We start from the raw sequence: 19,781 nt of genomic DNA on the forward strand, positions 1-19,781 counted from the left end.
CCATAACGCCCATTACGGCCCCGTAACAGCTGTTACGGGCCACAAGAAAATAAGAAAAAAGAAAAAAAAATAGGAAAAAAAAAAAGCATACCTTTTTTTAAAAAAAATTTTCTTTTCTCCTCCTCCTCCTTCCTCTTCTTCTTCTCGCCCTGCTGCGGCTGCGGGCCTCCTCTTCCTTCTTCTTCTTCTTCTTCTTCTTCTTCTTCTCTCTCTCTCTCTCTCTCTCTCTCTCTCTCTCTCTCTCTTTTCTTTCCCTCTTTTGATTTTCGATCTTTTTCGTTTGAAATCGGAAGCCGATTGACTGGTGTACCACACACCAGCTATAGCTATATAGCTACTGTTGGTACGTGTCATGCTAAAACGAGCACTGACACTCGAGCTCTGAGTTGTACGAACGGTTCAAAGGAGATCAAAGTTACATGGGCTCCATAGTGACGTATTTGTTATATCTACACCGTTCATCTATTTTTAGATATTATTTTAGAGCATTACCCAAAAAATGAATCATATCCAAAGATCTTCTGGACCACACCAAAAATAGTAGCGGAGATAATGATTTTCACCGTTAAACAATTCGTAGGCCCACCATAACGTTTTTTTTCCATCCAATCTGTTCATAAGGTCAAAAAGACCTGAATGAAGAGGAAAAACAAATTTCATATTGATCTAAAACTTCTGTGATCCCAAAAAGGGTTTCAATGGTAGACGTACAATCCCCCACTGCTTTCTGTAGTGTGGTCCACTTGATAATTAGATCTGTATTATTTTTAGTGTCAAGCCTTAAGATGAGCTCGTCAAATGAATGGACGGTTTAGATATAATACATACGTCATGATCAAACCCATAGGACTTATTGACGTTAATACAGGTATGTCATTGAGGTACACAATGTAATCCACTTTCAAAGAAATGTGCGTGTTGCGTGGCCCCACCATGATGTATATATTTTATCCATGCCGTCCATCCATTTTGCCACATTATTTTAGGTCATGATCTAAAAAATTAGTAAGATCCAAATCTCAGGTGGACCACACCATAGGAAACAGTGGTTATAGAATGCTCACCATTAAAATTTTCTTAGGGTCTACTGTAATGTTTACTTTTCATCTAACCTGTTAATTGGGTCACATTGACGTGGATGAAGGGAAAACACACATGTCAACTTGATTTAAAACTTTTGTAGCCCCTAATACAGGAAGTTTAATTATTGTTGTTTCTTATGGTGCAGTTCACCTGAGCTTTGGATCTACCTCATTTTTGGGCTCATGCCCTAAAATTATTTGGCAAAATGGATGGATGTTGTGGATATAACACATTCATAGCGGGTGGGGCCCAAAAAACTTTGACACTCGTGTGCTACACTTCACAGTCGGGTCCTGCCTAATTCGGGCCCTTAAAAAATTGTACACGAGGCATGTATTAACTTAAAATTTATCAATTAAATTATGGACTGTAATTGCTAATTCACCATGCCAAAATCAAATTGTTTGAATAGTTTTAATTGTTAATTTGTAGACGCTTATTTTTTTAAATAGGCCTTTTGTTTTTTTTTTATTTTGTTTTTTTTCATGATTCACTATCCAATAAATGTCCACCAATTCATAAGTGGGATAATGCCAATAAATTGCATGAATTTGAGACTGATTTGGGGCATGGATTGATCCTCCAAGTCAGCCCCAAATTGGCAACGCCATCTACCTGAATTTAATTTCATTTTTTTAAAGAACTATTGGGAGAAATGATATCAAATTGTTAGGTATGTAAATTAGATATTTATAAAATTAAATATATGAATTTTGTAGTCAAATTCAAGTTATTTGGTTCATAAATTCATCAGACAGTCCAATACAACTTCTTACCAAAGAGTGGACCGTTACACCACCATAAACATGTTCCAATATATAAATGAATGCATATTTGGAATGCTTAGAATATTCCGGATTTAATCCATAATTTTTCATATTTTTTTCGAAAAAAAAAAAAATGCATTGTTATGGGCCGTTACGCCCCCGTATCGCTGTTACACCCTCGTATCCGTATCGGTATCGAAGGGCACTGTTACGCCAACCGATACCGATACGAGATACCTTGGTGAGGACCCGATGTAACAAGATAAGTAGCATTTCCATAAATGGTAAGTGGAGGACATGCGTCAGGTCTATGATCATATTGTTTCCTTCTATAGAAGCGTATTATCCTCTGAAGGTTGGATTCGACCTACGCTGGATAACTTAGCATTCCCTTTAATCTTTGCCGAGAAAACCTTGACCCTTGAATCCCCTTTCTTTGAGGAGGAAATCAATGCTGTTGTGTTTTCCCTTGGTAGAGACAGAGCCCCTGGTCTCGATGGGTTTCCCCTGGCATTCTTCTAAGCCTTTTGGTAAGTGATCAAACCAGATCTAATAGGTTTCTTCTCAAAGGGCCGATTGCCTTGGAAAATGTATGCCTCCTTCATTGCCATCATTCTTAAAATTGATAGTGCAGTCCATCTCAAGGATTTTCGGCCCATTAACTTATTGGGGGGCCTTTATAAACTTTTGGCTAAGGTCCTTGCTTTCGTGTGTTGTCTTTGAAGTGCAAAGAGCTTTTATGGCTAATTGGCAAATCCTTGATCGTGCCCTCATTGCCCATGAATGTATTGACTCTTGTCACCGAGAAGGTAGGAGTGGTGTGGTCTGTAAGCTCGACATTGAGAAAGTCCTTGATCATGTTGACTAGGACTACTATGACTGCACGCCAGATCGGCTTGGCTTTGGGTTGAAATGGCGCTAATGGATCCGGGTCTACATCTCCTCTATAAAATTCTCTATTTTAGCTAATGGCTCCCCCAAAGGCTTCTTTTCGGAGGTTTAACGCAGGATGATTGTTTGCTGCTGAAGGCCTTTAGTAGAATGCTAGGAAAAGTTGTGTTTGTTGGCCTCTTCAGTGGGTTCAAGGTGGCGAATTTTGGTTCCTTTGTTACTGATAGTCAGTTTGCCAATGATACTCCGCTTCTTCAATGTTGAAGATGCATTTGTTGAAAACCTTCGGAAAATGGTTTGATGTTTTGAGGTAATCTCTGGCCTTAAGATAAATCTCTTCAAAAGTGAGATGCTTAGTATTAATCTCTCGTCCCTTACTCTTTCTCATTTGGCTGTTGTTTTTGGCTGTAAGGCTGGATCCTTCCCCTCCTCGTATATTGGTCTCTCGCTGTGCATTGGGAAGCTCGCTAATCATCCATGGGATGTGGTTATTGAACAAGTTAAGCAGAAGCTATCTCATTGGAAAAGTCGCTCCTTGTCCCTTGGGGGCGTTTGCTCTTATTAAAGTTGCCCCCCCCCCCCCTCTCTCTCTCTCTCTCTCTCTCTCTCTCACACATTGCCTGAAGTCTGTGTTGGATAGGTTGAACACATTCAGAAGAGAATTATGAGAAATGGGAATTTAGATATCCACAAGTTCCACCTTCCCAACCTGTCAGAGGTTTGCAGGCCTATCTTGGATGGTGGTGCAGGCATTCAAGACCTGGTCGTGATGAACTCAACCCTTCTTGGCAAATGTACTTGGCGATTTGGCTTGGAGGTGGTAGCTGGTGCAGAGAGATGATTGCCAACAAATACGGGACGTGTGAAGGAGGGTGGCATTTCAAATCCCTTTATCTTTACACAACCTTTGGAGTTTGTAAGGCCATTGCCAAAACGGGCCCCCAAATGCAAGTGCATCCATTTCTGGATGGATAATTGGATTTCAGATAGGCCCCTCCACTCTCTTTTTCCTAGCCTGGCTTAAGTCGCCTTGGATAGGTTTGTTTTTGTAGCTAGTTGCTTCTCTGATGTTGGGTCTGGGATCTTCTCTCCTTCTTGCAGCAGAAATCCATTCGACTTGGAGTTGGAAGGCTTATGGAGCTATTGAGTGGCATCTGCCTCTCCCTGGGAGTCGAAGACTCGCTGTTGTGGTCCTTCAATAGCTCAGGCAAGTTTTCAGTCAGCTTGTTGTTCACGTTGCTTGGTGGATTTCCCTTTAGCAGCCAACATCGTTTTCCTTCCTTCCCCCCCCCGGAAAGTTGCCACGTTTGTCTGCCTTCTTGCTTAGGAGAGAATCCTCATTGTTGACAATTGATAGAGAAGAGGAATGTCTCTTCCAACCATTTGCCTGCTCTGTAAATGCGGAATTGATAAACCATCTATTTGTCCACTGCCCTTTCGCCTACGGGATATTGTCTTGCATGCTTGCTCTCTTCCACACCTCTTGGATTATGCCGCTGAAGATCTCTTTTCGTAGCATGAGGGAGGTACTCGGAATGACCTTAAAGCTATTTGCCATCTAGTTTTATGGCTACCCTTGGGGCCATTTGGAATGAAAGGAAAATCATTGCTTCCATGACTTTCTCCTCTACTATCTTTTGGGTTGTTGCCTTCATCAAAAGGGAGGTTGCGAAGCGGTCCTCCTGTCTCCCAACCTCCGATCCTTTGGATTATGTTTTCTCTCTTCATGTTATAGTAGGCTTGACTTGTTTTCATTTTCCTTGGCTTGTATTTTATTTTCTCTTTCGGGTTGTTGTAGGCCCCGCCTGTTCTGTTTTCGCCTTTGGCATTCTTCTCACAAATGTTTTAATGTTTTTTTTTTAAAACTCTTCTTTAGGAGTTGGGTGTTGTGCTTTCTTCTTCCTATTCCGTTTCATTGTGATAATCATTATGGAATTCATATGGCTTCTAATCCTATCTTCCATCAAAGGACAAAGCACATTGAAGTGGATTGTCGCTTTGTTTGTGAAGAAGTATCATTTGGAATTCTGTCTATGCCTCACGTTTGCTCCAAAATCAGCTTGTGGATATTCTGACCAAGATATGGTTCATTCTACTCATATCCAGGAGATTGGAAGGTGGGCATGCATGATGCCTATGCTCCAACTTGAGGGGACATGTTAGAAATGTTAAGAGGAGTGTGTGCAATCCTGGTGCTCCCTCAGGACACCATATAGTTTATTTTTGGCGTTTACTATTAGCAATAATAGGATTAGAGAGCAACTCTCTTTAATCTCTACTCTCTCTCTCTCTCTCTCTCTCTCTCTCTCTCTCTCTCTCTCCACCTTCCCAAGTAAATGATGAAACTGACCTGAAATGGTGTTAAACTCAGTATGAATCATACAACTTTGTAAGAGTTCAAACTGATGGTGCTAAAAGTTGCATTGTACTCTCACAATATATTTAGATCTAAGAGCAAGGAAAGAGTAGCAGGAAATTGTGTGAAGGCCAACCGGGGCTTCCATGGTTTATAAAGAAAAACCTTATCACGAGATATTAAGGATATGCCCCTTGCAAATTCTACATAAAGGGATAACAACAAAAATAAAATGGGTAAATTAGCAAAATACAGGCATATATTTATATGGCACGATAAAATATAATGATATAATATAGAAATAACATAATAAGAACTGCACTTACCCTTAAATAACAGTGGAAGCAGGGCTTAGAAGTTTAATTGCTCCAAGTCTAAGTGAAAATTGAAAATAGTTTTTGTACGCATACCTTCATCTTCCCAACAAGAATGCAAAATGTTTATCATCAATGTAGTCTCTTGCATGTCTGTTGAAATAAAAGATTTGGGCCTAATACAAACCTAAGGTGTAAGAAATATCACATCCAGAAATCAAGGTTTGACAAAAAATAGCCCACATGAGTAGCTGTAAGAAAATACGTGGAAGGAGTCAAGTGTTGTATAGATAATGGGATGCAAAACGAGTTCTGATCAGATTCCACCAGTCCAATAGAAGTATCATGTCTGTAAACAACTCAGCGTGCTGTTCTTTTTGTTAATTATCATTTGCCATGGGAATTTCTTCTTCAATTGATCCAAATACTTCTCTCACCATGTCAATCTTCTCAATCCAGAAATTTCATCCATGTGGCATATTAGCCTTGGTACGAGCTTCCATTCTGCTTCACCTGAGGTTGAATATTAGATGCATGCATCATCTTTGAGTCCAGATCAGAAGCTTGCATGTGTTTGATGCACTATTGTTCAAAAACGGAAGAGAAAAAGGGGAATTACAAAAAACATACAGACATCATTTTCTCTGTTTTTTGGTTTAATGGCTATCATTTTTCGCTGAGGATATAGTCGTTGATAGAGTGGAATGGCAGAATAGGATTCATGTAGCCGGCTGCATTTAGTTGGGATAATGCTTAGATGATGATGATGATAGAATGGCTATTGTTTTTCAGTTGTTGAGGCCTTTAGTTAAGGCTTCTATATGCTTTCATTCCTTCCATACCCCTGATGCTGATGTCTTTCAGTCCATTGCATCTGAGAATCTAGCAGATTCTGTACCACTTTCTATCCACTAACAAATTGTCTTTAATCTTAATGACAGGGATCACTTCTCAAGCAGCTAGCAATTGCAAATAAGAGCATTGGTGGTGGTGTAGTCGTGGTGCTTGCAGAGAGAGACAAGGAAGAAATGGAGATGGACATATCAAAGCTAGAATTTGACTTTATGGGAACATCTGTCATATGTAGAAGTGGCAGTCCTCTTATACTGGCAGACCTAAAAAAGGTAAGTCTTTTGAGAACCTTCAAATATGCTTTCTCATAGTTATTTTAATTGGCATTCTCTCCTTATTCTTGATGTTAATCAGTTCAATACTGGCACCATGTGGACTTTTTTTGGTCTGTTCATATCTGCATCTTTGTGGATTTTTATTTGCACATGTATAGGTTTCGGTGTCTAAGGCACGTGCCATCATTGTATTAGCGGCTGATGAAAATGCAGATCAGGTTGGTTATCCATTTTTCATGTTCTTTCATTTGATAGTGACATTTTTATGGCTATCCAAAAAGCTAGGTTATTGTTCTTATAAATCTTCATATCATTGTGTAGAGTGATGCTCGAGCTTTGAGGGTTGTGCTGAGCCTCACTGGAGTAAAAGAGGGTTTGAGGGGTCATGTTGTGGTAGAGATGAGTGATATTGACAACGAGCCTTTAGTGAAGCTTGTTGGAGGGGAACTCATCGAAACAGTTGTTGCTCATGATGTCATCGGGCGTTTAATGATACAGTGTGCTCTCCAACCAGGCCTTGCACAGGTTAGATAAGGGGCTAATTTTCTTCGTAGTTATCGTGATAGCTGGCATTGAAATGGTTATGAGTTTACCAAGTCTAATGTTTGACTATTCCCATATTTCTCTTGTATTTAAAAGCATTCGGCCATGATGATGATGATGATTTTTTTTAGCATTGATGAATGTTAAAAATATCCTCATCTTTTAAAAAATAAAAAAAAAATGATAGAAATCTCCTCTTTTATAGGGAAAAATATGGGTTTATCCATACTTCGTTGTTAATGAATGGGCATTACTCAAGTGATCAATCTCTCTGCATAGCTTATCCTTGTTCTGACGGGGTGGTTCTTGAGAGGTGCTGATTTATTGATGTTATTCCTATTGAGAATATGTATGTAACAATCAAAAGTATCTTCTTCTTTTTTCTCCTTTTTTGAGTGTGTACATAGTTTTGTATACTCTGCTGGAGTACCATATGTTGCATATATAAATGATATGGAGGGGTGTGTGTAGGGTAACTACGAATGTTGCCCTAGCTGTTTCTTCCCATTTTCTTCCTCTTGCTATCTTTCTTCTTCTATTTTCCTTATTGTTCTTCTCCAATCTTCTTCTACTTGGTATTAGAGCAAGGATTTTAATTGTGGTTTTGTTTGTGGCCATTGCACTCTGCTGGCGTCAATGTTTGTATGATTGAGGTTAGGATATGTACTATCCTCTTGGACCTGTAGCCTATGAAGGGTATGGTTTGAAAGATCTCGATTTTAGAAGATTTATAGTGAAATTTTTTTCTTTTGGTGGATATTTCTAGGATAGTTTAATCATGAATGTGAGTTTCGAGCCCCACAATGTATTTTTCGAAAAAGCCCCTTTATATAAGAAAATGCAGCATATGGTTGGTTAGATTAACTATTGTTGATCGTCCATAGGTGCTTTTTGCTTGTTAATTGGAGTTTAACACTTTTTCTTGGGAGACTTGATGTGCAATTCCACTGTTTTCTACCCCCTTTTAAGAAAATTAGTGGATTACCCAGAGGAATGATGTCTAGCATATATATATATATATATATATATATATATATATATATATATATAGTCATTATCCGACCCTTCGATTGACCTAGTATGGAAGATAATCTCACTACTAGAGCTTTTGTGGGGCCCTCTGATTCTTACACCTTGTTGATTATAGCCGTTAAGTTAAATGGGAACAATTACTTACAATGGGCTTAATTAGTCAAGCTTTTTTTGCGAGGAAAAGAGAGACTTTCTTATAACTTGGATGACCCCTCAGATCCTAAAAATGAGAGATTTAAAACCCGAACTAAAGAAAATTACCAGGCCATGGCTTGGCTTCTAAATAGTATGGAGAGTACCATTCACAATTCTATTATGTTTTTATCATCAGCTAAAAAGATATAGGATACTATTTGGGACATGTATTATGAAGATCACAATATGTCCAGTGTGTACAAGCTGATTTTAGACATATGTAAGTTTTAAGAAGATTCTAGAAGCCTGGAAGAGTATTTCACTATTTTATGTAGTATGTGGGATGAGTTGGATATGTACCATCCTCTGCCATCTCATTGTACTAAAGATCATGAACTCATCCGATAACAACGTGAAGAGAATCAAATTACGTAGTTTTTCTCTAGATTAAATCTAGAATATTAGAGTGTACTTGATCATATCGTAGCCCTTTCCTTCTCTTCCAGTGGTTTATGCCCTTGTTCAAAGATTTCTTGTCCCATCTTCTACTACTATTGCTATTGGTAGATCTGCATATATAGCTGGAAATTGTCCTTTTCTCTTATAGCCAAGCTTAATTCAGTTCATGTAATTATTTCTTTAGTTGTAAAATTGTCTTGGCTATTATTCCAACTAGACGTGAAGAATGCCTTTTTGTATGGTGACCTTCCTGAGAAAGTCTATATGGATCAACCGTCTGGTTTTTCCTTAACCAATGGCTCACATCGGGTGTGTCGCCTTAAGAAGGTTATCTATGGTATAAAGTTGTCTCTCTGGGCCTGGTTTAATAGGTTTAGCTGTGCTTTGTTAAATTTTGGCTTCGTTCACAGCCATTCGGATCACTCTCTTCATTTATCGATGCATTATTGGGATTATGGTTTTGCTAGTCTATGTCGATAACATTGTGTTAGCTAGTGATGATGTTGCGGGCATTACTGCCTTCAAATCCTTTCTTTAAACTCGATTTACAATCAAAGATCTGGGTATACTTCGCTACTTGATTGATGATGGAGACCCTTTACTTGATCCTGGCATGTATCGTCTCTTGGTTGGTCATCTCATTTACCTGACTATAATACTGCTTGATCTGTCATATGCAGTAGGTGTAATAAGTTAGTTTATGCATGCTCCTCGTACGACTCATCTTTTTTGTATAGGGTCCTATACTCCTATCTTTGCATTATCTGACTAAACTGATGCAACTATATTCAAAGTCAATTTGTAAAATTTATAAATGTAAGAAGACATGTTTGGAAATATAAGCATTACATTCAAAAGCAAAAAAATTAGAAAACTAGAAATATACCTATGGATTTCATATTTTTTTAAAACATTTTTTAATTAAAAAGTTATTTTTTTCTTCAAAAAATTCCCAAATTGTCAAGAATGTGTGGATTAGGTTTATACACATGTTTTATTTTGATTTGTGTTGAACATTAAGATTGCAACCGATTTGGGAAAAATTAGGGAAATTTTGATTTTTCTCCAATTTTCGGCCTCTCAGCCCATCTCCCCTAAATTTTAAAATCAAAGCTCCAAATCCATAAATTTTCATGCAAAACATGAAGAATCATGGTTTTCTTACCATTTGACACTATTTACAACATATAAAAATGGAAAAAATGAATCAAAACTCACAAATATGCGCCTTTTAGAATTTGGCCCCAAGAAGCTTCCGATCGCGATTTTAGAGAAATTTCGAAGATTTTCTTCCAACGAACTAGAGTGGACTGATTGAAATCACCTTACAATGTATTGGGAAAGATTATTATTATTATTATTATTTTTGCAAAAAAATAATAATAATCAAATTTTGTGAATTTTCGAGGTTTTTCCAGACAAAATAACGCTATTTCCCTTTATCCCTTTCAGTGTTCAAATTATCTCCGATATTATTTTTATCTCAAGCTCAGCGATACCGACAACACTGGTAGCGATACTGATAACGCTGGTAGTATTAGAAATTCCAGATATTAACAATGTATCGCCAACGTATCAATATCGCTAATGTAATTGCCAATATTTTCAACTATGTAAATTATATGTGTCGCTTGTATTGCCAATGCATCAATATTGCCAATTTATCGCCAATATTTTCGACTATGTAAATTCTAGGTAATGCTTGTATCATAAGTGTATCGACGATATTTCAATAGTAAATTTTTATTTCAATTTTTTTCATGGGCAGATGGTTGTATGTAGTGTTCAATTTGTCATTGATTATATTGATTATATCTCGATATTATCGATATCGCAACATGCGCGATATTAAGACCACAATCTTTTGTTTCATTTCCAATTGTTGATGATTTCTTGGTGAAATATCATGTGTCGTTGATATTTTGTAATATTGATGGATGTTTAGATGGAAGGTTGGATGGTTAAATAGGGTGGATGGGATGGTTGGACTGATTTCTTACAATAGCACATGCTTTTAAGGCCCCATAAAATGGAAACTTGTTATGTATGCATGTAAGTGCTTATACTTAAAACACAGTTAAGATTGTCAAATTTCGCAGTCCCGAATGGATCACAAGCACTCATGAAGATATTCTTAGATGACTCATGAAGACTACGTAAAGACTAGATCAACATCTCAAGGAAGACTCATTATTGCAAGCTTTATATTGGCTTGGTTCAAAGTTTAAAGCATCTATATGTGTCAACCATTAGGTGGTATAACCTTAGATTGACCCTAGGTTAGGTGTATTTCACATGGTATCATAATGAACATAATTCTAAGTAAAATATATTGAAGTTAGGCCAGTCCCACTTTTGATTTGGCTAGAGTAACTACATTCAGCTAACTCAACACATTTCGGGCAAGTATACCACAAGATAAGGATTTTTCACGTCAAGTTCAGTCAGCCCAACCTTGGGTTCGGCCAACCAGAACTGTTCAGTCAAGTTTCTAGAAGCCTTAAATTTTCAGATCTCAGGGAGATTCGGCCAGCCGAATTTTTGAAAAATCTTATCCCGCGAAATCCGAATGCCATTGGTTCGATATCATTGGAATTCGGCCAGCCGAACCGAAAATCTGGCTAACTGAATTTCCAAGACCTTTGGCTATAAATAGAGGCCTTCTCTCATTCATTTCTACAACGAAAAATTGTGAGCAATATACTCTAGTAAGGAGAGAAAGTCAGGGCCTTCTTAAGCTATTCGTGCGGTAAATCTTATTTTAATTTAGCTTATTCTATTCTATTTTCTCAAGTTAGTTTTAATCATTTTCAATAGCGTAATCCATACTCTAGTTGGGAATCAGAGAATTGAATTTGCAACATTAGAGTTTTTGTTTATTGAAAATAAATTAGATCCCTATACTCTTTTTGGGTTTAACACATATACGTCTTCATCAATATCCCAAGAAAGAAGATCGCTGCAATCAAGTTACAGTTACGTCTTCGACTTGACATTAGAAGATAAATACTGTAATTTCTTTTATCGTCTTTTGGGTTTTTCTGAGATAGCCCGGAAATCTCAGCGGGTTGTTTAGTGATGATCCCGTGAAAATCACAAAGTTGGTTTTGTTGTGATAGCCCATGAAAATCACAAGAACTGTATCAGGTTGTTAAGGTGATCCTATGAAAACCTTGAAATAGTGAAAGCAAAAATTACGAGGGTAGTAATTTTGGGAGTAGAGTAGGTGTGGGATTGAGCACCGAACCACTATAACTCCTTAAGTAGTGGTGGTGAATGTTTATTTATTTATTGCTTTCCTTGTGATTGATTGTCTCTTGCTAAGTTTGGTATTTTGATCTCAAAGACGTCGTGAAATAAGGTTGTCCTGCCTAAATCTTTTAGGTGAAGGTTGTCCTCCAAACTATTTGGAATCAAGATTTCAATACTCGATGCTATTGAGAATATTTGTGTTATAATTCCACATTATATCGAATTATTTTGTATTGTCCTATTCACCCCTCCTCTGGGACATCTATTGTTCGTTCTTTCAATGCATTCTTTTTGCAAATTTTTTATTTCTAAATATATAAATATGTAAATTTTAACATCTCCTGAAAGTTTAGTTGAAAATTCCACCATTTTTCCCATGTTTCACCACATTTTTGGTTATAAGCGATATTATCGACGATATCGATATTGTTTCCGTATTCCTAGTAAGCGAAACTTGTAGCGATACCGATACTTCGAACACTGATCCCTTTCAATGTCACACTCAACATCAATATATCACATGATACATAAAGAATTTAAAAAGGATTGGAGGAGTGTGTATATATTGCATGATATATTGTGATATTTACGATACATCACGATATCATGCAATATATTGCACAACACCATGAGAAATGGATATTAAAGTGGGGTTTCATATCGCCTAGCTGGGATAACAGATATATCTTGGTATATATTGGTCATATCGCAAGATACCAAAAAACACTAGATGATTATGCCTACTCCTAAAACCAAGAGATAAGATTTTTTGAAATCTAACCAAGATGATTTTTCCAACCTTCGGTGAAGAAATGAACCACAAAAACAACTCACTACTCTTCTTTTATCTTCTTATAGTGTAGGGTTTTGAAAAGCCCAACACTTGTCGTATTCCTTTGAACCAAATAACCAAGGTATATAAAAACAGTTACGTTATGGCCGTAACGACTGTTATGTAACAGTAACGGCCATAACCGTTACGAGCTACGGGGCCGAAACGGCCGTTATAGGAAAAACTACCTGTAACAGCCCCGTAACGGTCCTGTAACCGTTATTGAACATCTTGCAAATAACTATGATTGGCCTTTCTTTGGATATATTAACACTCCACATAAGATGGATTAATGGTAGAAAAGCGCCCCTTCCAATTTTCTCCTTGTTTTAACCAATGTTGTAAGTATTGGTATCGATGCCCATATAACACTCTTGGGAAAATGATGGAATTTGTCAATGGAACTTTAGGAGATGTTAAAAGAGAGATGATTATACACGGAGAACTCAAATCATTACAAAGAACAAGTATGCATAATAAGTTTCCATTGTAGTGTTGTCTGATAAAAGTGATGTAGTTATATATCCAAACTGAGTTCATATATTCAAATATCGTACAAGTAATAAAATATAAAAATACAATCATAAACCAAGGAGCATAAATATACCTTTATCTCAAACCAATAAGAGGTGGCTCAACGTGTTGCCAATCCGTAGATCTGCCTATGAGCGATGTTTTCAATATTGACGATATCGGTGATGGATCTCACGATATGTCTTGTATCCCACCTATGTGATACGAAGCGCTCATGTAGTGCGATATATCCCACATTCGACTAGATGAGCATTTTCGATTTTCGATCCCTTTTTTTTTTTTTTTGCTGTAAATCATGTTAAATCAGTGTCAAATGGTTACAAATTCATGATTCTTCATGTTTTGCAGGAAAAGTCATGGATTTGGAGCTTCAATTTCAAGATTTGGGGAGATGGGTTGAGTTGTCGAAAATTGGGAAAAATTGAAATTTTCCATTTTCTCGCAAATCGGTTGTAACATAATCTAGTGATTCTTGGTAATTTGGGTATTTTTCGGAAAGAAATTATTTTTAAATTAAAAATGTTAATTTTTTTTCGAAATTCCACTTCGATCAACCGTTATTTGGCCCCCATTTCAAAGTATTTACGAGTGTTTGATGAAATCATCATCACATTCACTCTAATTTTGGGATTCGGGGGAAGTGGGTCGATTTGCGTAAAATTGGGAAAAATTCAAAATTTCCCCAAAGTTTCTCAAATTAGAGAGGATGAGTACTAGCGTTATGTTAGAGAGTATCTTCATTGGTATCATTTACTATACCTTGGGCATAGTATTGTCAATTTGTGGAGAAACAGTACAATGCGTAGCCCCGTCGAGATGGAGATGATGATTTTGAGCCACTGCACAACTCTATATGGGTCTAAGACACAACCGCACGCATTATTCACATGTATATTCTAGTTTTCTACTTCTTCTTTTGCTTTTGAATGCATTTCTTGTGTTTCCATATATGTCTTCTTACATTTATAAATTATATGAAGAGTTTGAATATACTTGCATCAGTTTAGGTAGACAACACATAGATTAGGACCCCATACAAATGAAAGTTTATGTTCACTTGCTTTTTGTGATGTTTTGATTTCTAAGTGTGAATTGAATCTATCGATGTCTTTTTTAACAATCCTTGAAGTTTCATTGAAAAATTCCACTAATTTCCCAATGTTTCCCCATGTTTGCCAACAACAGTCAGTGATACATTACGTGATACAACCGATATATCCCATGCGATAACTGATATGTATTAGTATGTATCCCAAAGGTGTGATACATTACGTGATAACAATACGGAAAACATTGCCTATGAGTAGTGTCATATAATTTGTTGACACTCTGCCAGCAGTTTAAATGGGTGAAAAATGGAAGATTTTTGGATTTTCCCCAAAAATTTCCATTTCCCCTAAATTCGATAATACAAGCATAAAATCCATGTCGACGCATGCAAAACATGTGAAATGGATTTCTAAATTGTTTCTACCTAATCTATATAAAGAATTGACTATATAAATAGAAGAATCTTAGTGATTGGGTTTTGCCTCATTTCTGCTATTGGATCAGGATTTCTCCATCCAAGCGCTGAATTTGCCCAAAACAACTCAAATGGAGTTTGCATAAATCCTCCCACGAACAGATGCCTCTGAAAAGTGCAGCAAAAGAAGAGTTTTTAGAAATTGTTTGCAAATTCTTTTCGAATTCTCTCTCCTTCACACATGTTATCAATGCATTGTCAATATGTTTCTCACATATCGGTGGTACCGGGTAATCTTTATTAGTGGCAGCTTGGATATATAGCAATACATCGATGTAATCAATATTGTCGATATTATCATCGACTAGGGGGAATTTTACAATTCCCTTGTGTTTCGTATTGGAGAGGTGTGGTACTAATAGTATAGGCCGATTTATCAATATTTAAAACAATTATTTAAGAAATCTCAAAAGGCTTAAAAAGTGGGAATAAAATGGTGTTTTTTGTCTGAAGGACTTTTAAGTAGGTTCAATATATCCTAAGGAACCATATGATTTGGTTGTGTGCAATTTGAATTGTATTCCTTACGATCTTATTCGAGTTCAATGACAGTGTGCTATATCATAACCCCTTGTATCTAATAGAATGTCATTCCTTTTAACTTCCATTAGTTTGTTTATAGTGTCAGTCAAAAACATTACATGATGGTTGTTACTTTTCGTTTGGAAGAATGGCACTCGTTCAACTTTAAGCTTGCATATGGGATTTTGGGGAATAATTATCAATATTTTTTGTTTGCAGATATGGGAGGATATTTTAGGGTTTGAGAATGCTGAGTTTTATATCAAAAGGTGGCCTCAATTGGATGGCATGTGCTTCAGCGATGTACTGATTTCATTCCCTGATGCAGTACCCTGTGGAGTTAAGGTTCATGCAAATGGTGGGAAGATCATCATAAATCCAGATGATGACTATGTTCTAAAGGAAGGTGATGAAATTCTGGTCATAGCTGAAGATGACGATACATATGCTCCAGGCCTTTTGCCAGAGGTGATCTTTTTATCACATATTATTGTGTAAGACAAAATGCTTTTTTCTTGATTATTACAATTTTGCACATGCTGAAGTTAACATAAGGTGGTTATCTTATCACTGATACAATGGTCTTATGCTTTTTAATCAGCATTGTGTTTGTGTAAGTGTACATGCATGCAAGTATATTGTATTTGGGTTTTGCCAATTGTCATTGCCATGGTCCTTGTCATCATCGTCATCATCTTAATCTTAGTCTTAGCTGTTTTCCTTGACATTTGTGTTCACTAGATTGGCAAAAGTTTTATGACCAACTGCCCACCAAACATCAACCTTTCTCTTTTACCAGGCTTTGGAACTGACCATGGCAGAGGCTCGTGTATGTGGCCTTGCCAATGGCAAGTTAAATTCCATGTGTTGGTTTTGAAAGCTATCACAATTTACCTAGAAGTTTCAAGGGGTAGGATTGCTTAAAGTTCGATTCTATAGGCTTGTGCCTATAGTTTAATATCATAAACCAATACTGTTATGTATTTTCCTGTACCTGTAGGTAGTGGTTTACTATTTCCAGGCCTCTTCTTTTTCTGTCTTGTAGAGAGGGGGGGGGGGGGGGACTTGTTCTGAAGAAACCCAAACTCCTTCAAAATACCCATATATTCCACAGAAGGATCATTGTTTTTCTCCTTGGATGTAGAAACACTCCACAAAATAAGGATCGATTGCAGCAAAGTTCTTTTTGAATTTTCTTCTTTTACTTTCAACTACTGTAGAATTAAATAGTGTTCAGGAGGAGGAAGTTGACGAAGTAGGGAGTTGAAAGAGGAAACTGAATTCTGAATCGAGTCGAACTGACCGAGTTCTAGGTCGAGAGTTGAATAAAGAGCTGATCGAGTCCAATGTTCAACTGATCGAGTCCTGAGTCCAGAGTGGAATAAAGAACCGACCAGGTCCCGAGTTGGGAGTCAAATGAAACAGGGTTGATATGTTGGAATCGGCCCCTGGTTATTATGATATAAAGAAATTGATTGAGTCAAATCAGCCCCCGGGCATTATACTCTGATATACCAGGGCACCACGGAAAGATATTGAAACAAATATTCCTATTAGAGTATGCAGTTTTTGATGTACGTGCTTTGCAGTATATTTGAGTTTAGGGGTACACATATTTCAATGGTCATGTAGTGCACGATATCCTTGGAGATATTGGTGTTTATTTTATTTATTCTTATTGAATAAATCTGTCTATACCTTTCAAACTTGAGCTACTCCTTTTAGAGAATACAGATGGATACATGTATATCTGTTAAGATCTCCTATTGCATCTAAACTCCTCCCATATCCTTTTGATCCCTCTTGGTAAATGCATCCCATCCAAGAGAATTGCTAGAGAGGAAATTGGAAGATGAATAACTAGTTGATATCTATTGTTCATTAGGCTGCCTCTAGACGATCTAAACCATTAATCATGTCTAGGGCCATCCTAAATTAGATCCTTTTTTGCTCTCATAGTTGTTAGGTGGACTGTTAGGATGTGGGCCGTACATCTTCGGCTTTGTGCAAAGGTCCCTAAGATCTTGTACATTCAGGAAACTGTACAACTCCTGGAGATAAGATGGAAACACTTTCGTGAGAAGAGATGGTCAAGCTTTTTTCCCAAAGGGATTTTCTGATATATTTTGGCTCTAGATTTGTTTAGAGATTGGAAAGCCACTTTTTACTCCTGTATTTCTTCTACTCATAGTAGGAATAAGGTATAATGGAAATGTCCTGTCTCCAGTTTGTGGAAACATACGATTCTTTGAAGCCAATATAGACATGGACATGGATAAAAAATAATAATGATGCGACTTGATATTTTCCAAAACTTGGATATGGGTATTGGTATGGAACTATGGATCAGCTTCCAATATATGGAAAGAATGTTTTTGTTCATGCTATTTTAAAGATGTGATCGTTAGAAAATTTGTCATTATTTCATATTACAAACAATACATGATATTAGTCTTGTTATTATTTCATATTGTGTTTAAATATCTTTACAATATATTTACATTATTACACACAAAAGTAATTTTTTTTAATGACTTATTGATATTGTATTGCAATTTGTGTATTAAATAGTTATGAACACAGCTACCATCAATGTATTCCAAAATGGTTACGTAACGTCTGATAAGTAACGGTAATGGTGGTAACCATTACACGTTACGAGCCGTAGCAACCATTACAGAAAAATTGACCTGTAACGGCCCTGTAGCAGCCTGTAACAGCCTCATAATGGTCCTGTAACAGCTGTAATGGTCTGTTATGGGGCCGAAATAGGTTTATATATATATATATATATATATATATATATATATATCCGTAACGGACTGTTACAGCCCATATCATAAGGGTAATGGCAGTGGCCGTTACGGCCATTATGGAATACCTTGGCTACCATCATATCCATGCCGTATCCCATATCCATTTTGTTCCTCTGTATACTGGTACTCCGGGCTATACGGTTATCCGTGTATCATAGGTGGAAGCTCAATTTCTATGGTTAATCTATTTTGACTTTGGGCCCATCCATTGTTGGTGTTGTTATCCAATATGGTGACAACATCATGAATTCAGTATTTTCGGCCCTGTTGGTTGGTTTGAATCCAATGAAATGGAGCCCATTAGAGAAGGCCTTGGAATCTTTTCTAATTCCTTTTCAGAAGTCTTATGGTAGAGGTCACTCTTCAAATTCTGTTTATTGGGCGAACAATCCTCTTTCTGAACCTTGGCATTTGCATGGTTTTTATATAAGATTCAAGCTTTAGACTAGTGTTTAAACATTGCATTTGCTCATGTTGGTACAGGAGCAACACCTTGTTCACACTCATGCCAAAGGTGTTGGTGGGTCTTCTCTTTGGATTGGAAACTCTTTTCCCCTATTAATATTGCCTTGTGTTTTTATTAGTAAAAATTCTGTTATGTAAAATGAACATGTTGTGCACTTCCTTTCTTCTTTCTTGTTTGCTTTTTTCATTTTTTTTTTTTTCCGTCTATACCATAGGTGCACTGGAGTTTTCTTCCTAATGTTTTCAGTCCTCCAAAGTTTCCAGAGAAGATACTGTTCTGCGGTTGGCGTCGTGACATTGATGATATGATCATGGTAATTTGATTGCAAATTTGGCATATCTTCTCAAGATATAATTCTAGATTCTGCTCTGTTTTTCCAGTAATTATGTGACCTATATTCTAATTTCTCACTCTTTTTATGGATTAAAGAAAATCGTTATTGACTGTAATGCCTGTCATGTTCTAAGCACTACGAGTTGATAGCTATAGGTCTACTCAAGAAATGAAAAGCAAAAGAGTGAAGAATAAAGGGGAAGAAGACATGAGGGGTAATCGACTATGAAGTCTGGGTAATCAACTATGTAGTTTTCCATTTTGAATGACTAATGTATTGTTATTCTACTAGTACTAAGGAAGAGAACAATGCCCGTAAAAGACATTTTCTGATATGAATGGAGAGTAATTAAGAGGACAAAAATACCCCCAAAAGGATAATTCTAACAACACTCCCTCAACTTGGTGCATATATACTCACCATACCCAGCTTGTAAAAGGTATTCTAAACTCTATTTCGTTCAATTGCCATGGTGAATATATGTGCAAACTGGTCTTCAGAAATGACACGAGGAATATGAATGTTCTTGGCCGTTGCCTTCTCCTAGAAGAACTAATAGTCAACCTTGATATGTTTACTCTGTTCTTATGGTCACCGTATAATTGCATTGGAAGTCTGACATAGTGACATCAACCCTCCACTCATAATTTCACGTTCCATGTATCTATGGTCTGCTTTTGTGCTAGATCTTGCTACCATGGGTTATTTCTTGCCTTTTTAGGAAACCAGATTTCCGCCTGCAAAATGCAGTAGGTGGTAGATCTTCTGTCAAGAATACCCATACGGAATTCGG

General features: G+C 37.0%; 1 protein-coding gene across 3 annotated transcripts in view; it reads left to right on the top strand.

Annotated features, from left to right (window-relative positions):
- The window catches only part of LOC131237497 (ion channel DMI1-like), an 85,141-nt gene that overhangs the window by 26,801 nt on the left and 38,559 nt on the right, over positions 1-19,781 (top strand). For 2 of the 3 annotated variants that reach the window (XM_058235304.1, XM_058235302.1), the window contains exons 4-8: positions 6,353-6,535; positions 6,697-6,756; positions 6,860-7,063; positions 15,592-15,840; positions 18,869-18,967. In XM_058235304.1, the coding sequence (XP_058091287.1) occupies positions 6,353-6,535; positions 6,697-6,756; positions 6,860-7,063; positions 15,592-15,840; positions 18,869-18,967 (795 nt within the window). The remainder of the gene's footprint in view (positions 1-6,352; positions 6,536-6,696; positions 6,757-6,859; positions 7,064-15,591; positions 15,841-18,868; positions 18,968-19,781) is intronic. The other variant, XM_058235303.1, reaches the window with a different exon arrangement.

The sequence above is a fragment of the Magnolia sinica genome, chromosome 2 (assembly GCF_029962835.1).
Source record: "Magnolia sinica isolate HGM2019 chromosome 2, MsV1, whole genome shotgun sequence".
NCBI lineage: Eukaryota > Viridiplantae > Streptophyta > Magnoliopsida > Magnoliales > Magnoliaceae > Magnolia > Magnolia sinica.